Genomic DNA, 10298 nt, shown 5'->3' with positions numbered 1-10298 from the left:
GGAGGGCGTGTTGGGGGCGCGCAGGGGGGTTCTGAGGGGGCGGGGGCCAGGCTGCTTGGGGAGGCACAGCCCACTACCGCACTAAGGTGATGGCAACTCATAGTAAAAGCATTTTCTCTCTTGACAGTATATAAAACAGAAGTGGCGCTAGGCTTGTAAGAGACTTTCCAACCTCCTAAGTAGAGTATGGATAAGAAATCTTACATGTGTTCAACCTCAGATGAGTTCTGACTTTTCATGTCCTGGCAGCCTAGTGGGATTGCTGTGATGGCAATGCTTTCAGCCTGGGTCAGGCCAGGGCAAGTCTCAACTCCCCCAGGGGCATCACTTCACTCGATTCAAGAGCATCACTGAGCAGCAAGATTAGGGGTTCTTGACCAGTTCTCCTGTGGCTCTGAGGATCATAGGATATGTTACTACAACCACGAGCAAGGAAAATGGGGTGTTGTTTCCGAGGCAAGAAAAAGGTAGAAAGTTCTCTAGGTCCGTTGCATTTTTTCCCTTGATCTGAGCTATGATAGTCTTAATGTTTTTACACCGCACGACAGGTTTTTGTCTTTCTCTTTCACATGTACAGGAAATTGTGGGAAGTCAACAAAAGAGTATAAACCCTAACGCCCATTACCACTGTCAGAGACACATTCACATGCACATCCGTTCATTTAGCAGACACATATCTGTGAATTTAATGACGATTTATGGATTTTTGTTTGTTCGTTCAGGGGGTTTGCTATTTCTGGCTTTTAAATATAGTTTGCAAACTAAATATTTAAAATGAATTTCCCTGAATAGACAAAAGTGACCAGGTATATTTGCTGAATCTAGTTATATTGAATTTCATCTGAATGTTTTTAGGCTGGGGATTTTCAAGGAGTTAGTAACCAAAATCCCATTATAAATCAGTGTGTGATGGACCTGTAACTCCCTGTGTCCCCTTTGTAGAGCACAGCCTGAATGGACAGCTTATCTCCAGGATGATTAGGACAAAATCTGATGCACTGAGTGATTGGCTGAGTCAGGGCATTAGGACTGGGATGTGGAGCTTTTTCACCTCCAGGTCACTGGGTAATGTGCAAGCCGAGTATGTATTAAGTAGTGAGTTGAAAGTTGTTACCCTTGGAATGTATCAGTTGCCTATATGAAACAAAATGATGAGTTCAGTCTCGGTGGACAAGAGTCTAAGTCTCAAACCCAGTATCCTGACTCATTCCTGTTTCCTTCTTTGGCGTCTCTGCAGAGGGATGGAAGATATAAATATAAAAGAGTGATCCTTTTTCACACTTGTGCAATATTTTTTTCCCTGTTCCTTTCCTGCATCTGGTTTCCTGTCATTCTTGCTCTAATTAAGAAGATATTTTTGTTTAAGCAGAATCTTTTGCTGTTATAATGAACCCCTACTTCTGCCTGCCTGTGAAGGCATAAATCGTCAATCATGTCCCTAGTTGTTCAGTGGCTCCTGTTCACCACCTTATTTTTCATCTAAAGAATAACTAGCATCTTTGTGTAATTTCAGGCATAGTATGCCATTGATTTTTAAGCAGGACTCCCAATCAATTGAAATCTGTGGGGAAATCTTATTAATAATCATTTTATGGCCTAATTATCATGGAACATAGGGGTAGCTGTGTTAGTCTGGATCCGTAAAAGCAGCAAAGAATCCTGTGGCACCTTATAGACTAACAGACATTTTGGAGCATGAGCTTTCGTGGGTGAATACCCACTTCGTCGCGAAGTGGGTATTCACCCACAAAAGCTCATGCTCCAAAACGTCTATTAGTCTATAAGGTGCCACAGGACTCTTTGCTGCTTATCGTAGAAGGCAGCACATTCGGCAATATCTAGAGCTGCTCTTCTAGTTTGAGTGGAAGTGAAAATCCCTAATTACCCCATGGTCTCGCATAGAAATGCAAGAGGAAATCAAAAGGCAAACTTCTTTTGACCTGACTTTTTGTGTGTTTTTCCCCATTTTACAGACTGCAATGCAATTGTTCACAAAGGCTGTAAGGAGAGTCTCACATCCTGTGCAAAAGTCAAAATGAAGGTGAGAGGTTTCATGTCATGACCCTAATATGACATTTATTTTGAAGTGTTTTAGCATACAGACATCGTTTGCAACATGTGCAGGAATGGAATTTCCAGTCTGCTGGGCATAATGTCAGAATCCCTTGCTATGGGGGATCATTCTTCTAAACTCTCCTGAAATTTATGATACTCCCCCAAATTGTAGATTAATTCTGCTTCTCTTGTCTGATGTGAATAGGAAAAGATCATATTCTAGGTTTTGTAAAATGCAGCTCTGTTTGTTTAAAACCAAGGGAAGACTGGGATGGGGACAAGTGGTGGAGGAAGGGGGAAACAAGGACTGGGACATGAAGTCGAGCACAGGGGAGGGGAGAAGGTTGCTCATCTCCCTCTAGTGACTGTCCCATATAAAGGATGCCAGCCTACTACTGCTGTGAGTTACCATGTGAGCCCAAATGACAGGTCTCTGCTGTGGATCCAAAGACTCCAGCAGTGCTGCTGATCATATATATATATGAGAGTCAATATGGTTCCACAATATAGAATTTGTTTTCTAGATGTGATTAAAAAAAAACACACTAGGAAATTACATACAAAAAAGCCTACCGTATAAGAACATTATGGTTGAAAAGTCAAGCACTCATAAGTTAGTAAATGCCAGAATTAAGGTTTGCCCTCTGCAAACTTAACTTGCCCTCTTGTGTATATGCATCATGATACAGTCTTTATATGATCCACAGGACCCCTGCTTCACAGAGTGCAGAGGATGGACAGTACTCAGGAAATGAATCAGACTTGTGTAGTTAATGTGGCAGCTGTAGGTAGGACTCCTGCTTCATTTGTTGTAGAACTTGGAAAGTATGTAGGGAATGAGGCTGTGGACTGCAGGAAGAGGAAGGATAGTCTTGTTGTTTAGTCATTCGAATGCCACCTTGCCTCTGCCCCAGAATTCCTTTGTGATGCTAGACAAGTCACTTAAACCAAATTTTTCTAACGTGATCCCTGTGTCCTTCCCTTTCTTGGTGCCTAACTTGAGATCCTGAGGTCTGATTTGCAGAAGTACAACTGAAGTCAGTGGGAGCTCTGTTCTGAAGAGATACAGTGCTATGTTCTCTGAAGAATCAGGCTATGGGCATCTCAAATCGGACACCCACAATTAATGGACACTTTTGACATTACTGCTTCCGTGCCTTAGTTTCCCATCAATAAAACAGTAAAAAAGAAGAATTGAGTAAACTTATCTAACCTACACTCCATATTCCCCAAATCAGAAGAGTTTTCCCATATTTACCCTTCACTACACTACTGGGAGTAATAATGCCTTACCTCATGGGGTGTGTGAAGATCAACTAATTAACATTTGTGAAACACTCAGGTGCTACATTGAAAAGGCCATCAGGAGATTAATGTTTCTCTATACAGAGTAGGGGTTGAATAGCATGCAGTAATCACAGCGTGGAGCCATGCATTGAACACAGAGGGTAAAACAGATATTGAATAGCAGTTCATTAATGGAGCACGTTTTGCCCTGTGCATCTCCATGTCACCAGAGTGAGCATGTACCATCCCCACCGAGCAACTGAGCATGCTGCAGCCCAGGGCTGCACTGATTTTGCCTGCCATTGCTCTTCCTGGTACCAGGGGCTGTTGTGGCTGTGGGCACAGGAACCCAGAGCAGGAAGATGCTCTCTTCTGTGCCCTCCACACTCTCCTGGCAGCAGAGAGAGGAGCCAGACCTGGGTGTGGTGGGTACGGTGAGCAGGGAGATTGGGATAAGGTTGCAGTGAAATATAGAATAGCTCCCCAGCCTGCGAGCACCATCCATCCTGTGCACTGAACGAAGCATGGCTCCTATAGAAAAAAATAGCGTCTGATCTGTAACTAGAGTACAACGTAATCCATGTGCACCGTGGAACCAAATTAAGGTCACATGGGCAACCTTAATTTTGGCATTTTTTAACTTTTATGTGCTAGACTTTGCAACTTTAATATTCTTTCAAGGCAGTTTTTATATGTTAATATAGATGGTTTTACAAAAGGTAGATTGTGCCAAACCAACCTGATCTCCTCCTTTGAGAAGGTGACAGATTATTTAGACAAAGGAAATGCAGTAGATCTAATTTACCTCAATTTCAGTAAGGCATTTGACACGGTTCCACTTCCATAACACAGAGAAGGACCGGGATATCATACAGGAAGATCTGGATGACCTTGTAAACTGGAGTAATAGTAATAGGATGAAATTAATAGTGAAAAGTGCAAAGGTCATGCATTTAGGGATTAATAACAAGAATTTTAGTTATAAATTGGGGACACATCAGTTGGAAGCAACAGAGGAGGAGAAGGACCTTGGAGTATTGGTTGATCACAGGATGACTATGAGCCGCCAATGTGATATGGCCGTTAAAAAAGCTAATGCGGTTTTAGGATGCATCAGGCGAGGTATTTCCAGCAAAGATAAGGAGGTGTTAGTACCGTTATATAAGGCACTGGTGAGACCTCATTGGAATACTGTGTGCAGTTCTGGTCTCCCATGTTTAAGAAGGATGAATTCAAACTGGAACAGGTTCAGAGACAGGCTACTAGGATGATCCGAGGAATGGAAAACACTGTCTTATGAAAGGAGACTCAAAGAGCTTGGCTTGTTTAGCCTAACCAAAAGAAGGTTGAGGGGGGATATGCTTGCTCTTTATAAATATATCAGAGGGATTAATATTAGGGAGGGAGAGGAATTATTTAAGCTTAGTACCAATGTAGACACAAGAACAAATGGGTATAAACTGGACACTAGGAAGTTTAGACTTGAAATTAGACGAAGGTTTCTAACCATTAGAGGAGTGAAGTTCTGGAACAGCCTTCCAAGGGAGTAGTGGGGGCAAAAGACATATCTGGCTTTAAGACTAAGCTTGATAAGTTTATGGAAGGGGATGGTATGATGGGATAGCTTAATTTGGCAATTGATCTTTGATTATCAGCAGGTAAGTATGCCCAGTGGTCTGTGATGGGGATGTTAGATGGGATGGGATCTGAGTTACTGCAGAGAATTCTTTCCTGGGTGCTGGCTGGTGAGTCTTGCCCACATGCTCAGGGTTTAGCTGATCGCCATATTTGGGGTCGGGAAGGAATTTTCCTCCGGGGCAGATTGGCAGAGGCCCTGGAGGTTTTTCGCCTTCCTCTGCAGCGTGGGGCATGGGTCACTTGCTGGTGGATTCTCTGCAGCTTGAGGTCTTCAAACCACAATTTGAAGACTTCAATCTCAGACATAGGTTAGGGGTTTGTTATAGAAGTGGATGGGTAGGATTCTGTGGCCTGCTTTGTGCAGGAGGTCAGACTAGATGATCATATTGGTCCCTTCTGACCTTAAAGTCTATGAGATGAGTGCCTCTGATTGGAATTCACGGTTGTCCCATGTGCGGGGAGCCCTCTTCACATCCTGGTTTGCCAGGCCACCATGCTGTTCCTGTTCAAGGCTTTTGCTCCTGTCTTTAAATCATAAGTTGTTAGAGGCAAGGACTGTGTTCGCCGTGCTGTTACATTGAACAGCTAGTCACTACAATTATGTATACGGTTCCCTCAGTGATCCTTTTGGCTTTAATACACTTAGCTATCTAGCAATATCAGAACTATATCAGGATTATTGTCTCCCTATTTTACTTCTTATTGTAAATATTTCTCCATATTTGATTACATACCTTGTGATGGCTTGGACTCTATCACCATGCTGAAGATAATGCTGCTTGTAGATACCCAGGGCACGGTATCTGGGTTCTAAGCTGTTCTGAGGGAACTCAGAATGGCGTTACTGCATAATTAAAATAAGGTGTCTGTGGATATACAAAGCCCTTTATTTATGTTGGGCAGGGAAAATTAAACCTCTCTCTTTTTCTTTCAGACACAAAAGGGGGTGCCTCAGGCACACGATACCTCTTCGTTACCCACAGTAATTATGAGAAACAAGAGTAAGAAGCCGTTCCTTCCCTCTTTTCTGGTGTAGCTCCCTAAAAGTTGCTATTTTTCATTGTATTCAGTATAAACTTTTACCCTCGTGTTCAGTTGTTACCCATTTCAGTACAATGAAAGATAAAACATTTTAGGATACAGAAGTGATTATATCCTGTGTGATAAGCAACTTTTGGGATTTTAGAGGCATTGCTCATGTTGTACAAATGGTTGGCCCAGTTCTGTGGTGCCCATATAATCTTATGCAGATACAAGGTATGGAAGAAAGAGGCCATGTTTTCCATATTGGAGACAGTATTTTTAGTGATCGAGCTCTTTTCTGTTGGTTACACAATGCAATGGCACTAGAATTTGGCTGTAGCTGGCCAGCTGAGAATTCTCCTGGAGTGAGTGAACTCTCAGCTGGAAAGAAGACATCAGAGGTGTTCCCTGGGTTATTCATAAACTGGAAGAATATTTAAAACAACATTGAACTGAGTGTTTTGTTCAATGGGGAAGTTAAAATGGAAGGGGTCATTCTAAACTAGGCCATTTCAGTAAGCTGCTCTTATCAGATGGACCAGCAGCACCACTGTGGGAAACAGGAAGGCTCACTAGGGAGAGAAAAAAGAGAGAATGAGATGCAGGGGCTAATGATGATGCGGAGATATGGCCAAGCCCTTCTACATAACTGGATGATCTTTCTCTCTGCATTCTGTGAACTGATGGACAGTCAGAAACTCAGTCCTAAGAGGGGTCAGGGCAAACTGAGAATTGTAAGAGCTCGAAAGAGGTGATAAGAGCACCAAGACAATTTGCTGTGACTGTTTCAGTCATTTTGTAATAAAGTTCTGCTCAGCTTCCCATGAGAGTGTTTCTGGGCTTGTGTATTCCAACCATCCCATCCAGCAGGCGGTACAGTGAGGGGTCAAAGGTCTTTCCTTCCCCCGTTAGGAAATCCCAGTGTTCCGTTTGGTGCTCTGGTCACCACTTCCCTCAACAGGAACACAAGCGTACAATTGAACAGTCTCACAGAAGATAACTGATTGATTACCTTGTTCTTTTTTACCTATATTGCCATAGAAGTTATTTATACTTAAGAATGTTGTGTCTTAAGAGTTTGGAATGTCCAGATAGGTCAAACAAATATAAATTATGTTTGTGTTCAGTATAGGCTCCCGACTTACCTGGGGACTACTTCTGAAGTCTTACTCAGGCAAAACTACTGAAGTGAATGGAAATTATGTCCTGAGCAGGGATTTCAGGAATGGGTCCTGTGTTAACAAACCAGTAAAGACAGAGAATGAGGCTAGATTTCAATGGAGCTATAACAGTTGATACCAGCTGAAGATCGGCCCTTGATTATTTCTAAGCAAAGAGGAAGTGAATTGTTAGAACCTTGCTTAGTCGAGTCATCATAGTGAGTTTAGCAAGGAGTTTGGATGCTGTTTCTTATCAGATATCTGGCATTTCTCTTCTAGCCTCACAACCTAAGGAGCGCCCTCGATCTGCAATACTTGCCCCTGATGAAAACACAGTAACCTCAATATTCAATAATAGGAGATCACAGCAGACCACAACACTTTCAAAAAGTGTCTCAATACAGAACATTGCAGGGTAAGCCTGTGTGTGTACAGTATGCATAGTGTAAGCAGCCTACATTATTCCCCACATTTCGTTAGGAATACATTTATGGGTGTGTGTCACATATATTCTATCACCATATATGCAGAAAAACAAATACTATATACTGTCTGAGGAAAGGGATCAAGATGCAGTAGCTGTGGGAACTATAACTTCAAATTTCCTGTGTGTTGGGATTTAAAATTTTCAACAGTTTGCATGTAATGCAGCCATTCAGAACTCAGGCTAGGAAAAGCTCCATACCATCACACATCATCATGCATTTTGTATTTATGTATAAAATAATTACACACACACAGAGTGCTGCTTTACATAAAGAGTTTCCATTATCATTCATTCTCTTTCATTTTCCCTAACACCAGTGATTTTAGAAAATCCTGTTGGAAGTGTGTTTGCAGAGCTGTGAAGGGGAAAATTATCAAAAGGCTCAGTTTAGAAAAACATCCACAAGATTAACTGCTTATCCAAATGTTAGATGAATTTCATTCAGCTAGAACTTTGCATGTACAGATTCTCTTGAGAGATTTCCGATATTCCTCAGCATTAGCTGAGCTGGAAAAACAGTACCTTGAAAATAAGACGTTGGAATGGCAATACAAAAATGAAAAGTAATTAAATTAAGTTTACCAAACTCTTTCAGACCTCAACTATTCACTTCAGGTTTTAGGGAAATGATTATTTCAGTTAGAAATGTAGATGATCCAGTTTGTTGAGCCCTAATTTGCAGTTATTAGCACTATACATGAAGTATATAAATACATGCGCACACACCACATATATCTGTGCATAATCGGCAACATTTAGTGCAGCTTTTAGTTTTATTTAAAATTATATTTGTTTTATGTACTTTAAAAAGTGATTGATTTGAGTTTTGGAATCCTGAATGGGGTTCTGCATTTCCTTTTTTCTGCAGAGTTGGTAATGATGAAAACATGATACAGACCTGGAAATACCTGTCACAGTCAACAGACTCTTTACATAAAATCAGCCGGGTGAATGAATCCACGGAGTCCCTAACTGATGAAGGTAAGAGATCCCAATGTATTCGTACACAGACAGCCGCATCCCCAGCAAATGGATGGTCTCAACATTGATTTTTAGAAACACTAAATCCTTTAAAAGTGTGTTGATAGCAGTTTTTTTTTCTTTGCTGGAAGATTGAAGCTTATTTACATAAGAGAAAGTACAAAGAAAGACCAAAAAAAGCAAGGGCCCCATATAGTAATTTCTTTATAGGCTAGAGCATTTTAGCATATTCTGAGTGGGGAAAAAATATGAAGCATTTCATTTACATTTGAGTTATGTGGCCTGTGTTTATAGCTCAGAGGTACACCTTCCTCCCCATCTTTCATGCTTTCTCTGTTCTTCCAGTTTATTTGTACATCTACATATCCCTGTATATTTTACTTTTTTCATACTGGCAGGTTCAAAATATATTTTAATTTTTTTTTTAGTTAAATTCATGAATCCAGTGTACATCAAACCAAAAAATGAAGTTATTTTTTAAGCAAGGAGTGCTCTAGGATATAACTAGTCCTTAAACATTTTATATCTAGCCAACACTGGCCTGAAAAGTACAGCATGGTTTTAATTCATTAGGAACTGAACAGAGGACATGATGACAGAGGAATTTCCCAGTTGTCAGGAATTCTCACATGTTGTGTCCAGGCAACAAATGAACAATTTCTTTCTAAAATGTACATAATCTTCAGTTCCAGGCACATCAATTATTGCTTTCTAAGCTTGAAAATACAGATTTCACAAAGCGCTCCTTAACAGTTCTGTTCATTTACTGATGTAAACAAAGGAGGGCAAATTGCATATTAATTACCATGCTATTACATGGTAGATAACTGGTTCTTGCTTGTCTTGTAAACCAGAGTTCAGTATACATGAGAATTATGGACTTGTTTAGTGCATCTAGCAAGTAACCTGTAGAAGTAGTTTGCGTTGTTTCGTACTCACCCAGTAAAATTCGATATAATTGTTTCCATGTCAGTAAATGAGAGTGGATATAATGTTTGTGGCATTCAGAACAAAACCTAAATCTGTAGAATAGGCAATGGGAATTTCAAATGGGACCAGATATCTGTGTATGGTGCTTTTATGCAGGTGCAGACATGAATGAAGGACAGCTCATGGGGGACTTTGAGATGGACTCCAAGCAGCTGGAGGCAGAATCCTGGAGTCAAGTAGTAGACAGCAAGTTTTTGAAGCAGCATAAGAAGGATGTCGTCAAACGGCAAGATGTCATATATGGTGAGATGTTTATTGGTTAAAGAGAAGTGATCCAATTTAGTTTGTGGAAACCTCTAGGTTTGGATAGTTTGTTCATATTTTTTAGTTTGTGACTAATTTGGAATCTTTACGTCAAAGGGAGTTTGCCATTGACTTCACTGGGGCCAGAATTTCGCTCTTGGTGCTTACTGGAAATGAAGATCTCCAATGCCATCTTAGTAAGCTCTGGAATTCTGGATTGCACTTACCTTGAACCATCCAAACAAATTCCATCTCCTGGTTTATCTGGTGATGACCTTTATGCACGGTTACCCATGAGTATAGAGTAGTCAGTTACTTGTATTAGCATCTTCTCCCCCTTGATATAAGTGTCCACTTTTGCTGCACAGAAAAATAACTATATTGAGAGGAGCAACATGGTGTTTTGGTATTATCTGTCCTTCTGCAGTGTTCAG

General features: G+C 40.9%; 1 protein-coding gene across 7 annotated transcripts in view; it reads left to right on the top strand.

Annotated features, from left to right (window-relative positions):
* AKAP13 (A-kinase anchoring protein 13) overlaps window positions 1–10298 on the top strand; it is a 344553-nt gene that overhangs the window by 306000 nt on the left and 28255 nt on the right. For 6 of the 7 annotated variants that reach the window (XM_075069695.1, XM_075069692.1, XM_075069694.1 and 3 more), the window contains 5 exons: window positions 1974–2041; window positions 5915–5981; window positions 7443–7578; window positions 8519–8631; window positions 9718–9864. In XM_075069695.1, the coding sequence (XP_074925796.1) occupies window positions 1974–2041; window positions 5915–5981; window positions 7443–7578; window positions 8519–8631; window positions 9718–9864 (531 nt within the window). The remainder of the gene's footprint in view (window positions 1–1973; window positions 2042–5914; window positions 5982–7442; window positions 7579–8518; window positions 8632–9717; window positions 9865–10298) is intronic. The other variant, XM_075069691.1, reaches the window with a different exon arrangement.

The sequence above is a fragment of the Chelonoidis abingdonii genome, chromosome 9 (assembly GCF_003597395.2).
Source record: "Chelonoidis abingdonii isolate Lonesome George chromosome 9, CheloAbing_2.0, whole genome shotgun sequence".
Taxonomy (NCBI): domain Eukaryota; kingdom Metazoa; phylum Chordata; order Testudines; family Testudinidae; genus Chelonoidis; species Chelonoidis abingdonii.
This window is presented reverse-complemented; position numbering and strand designations above follow the sequence as displayed.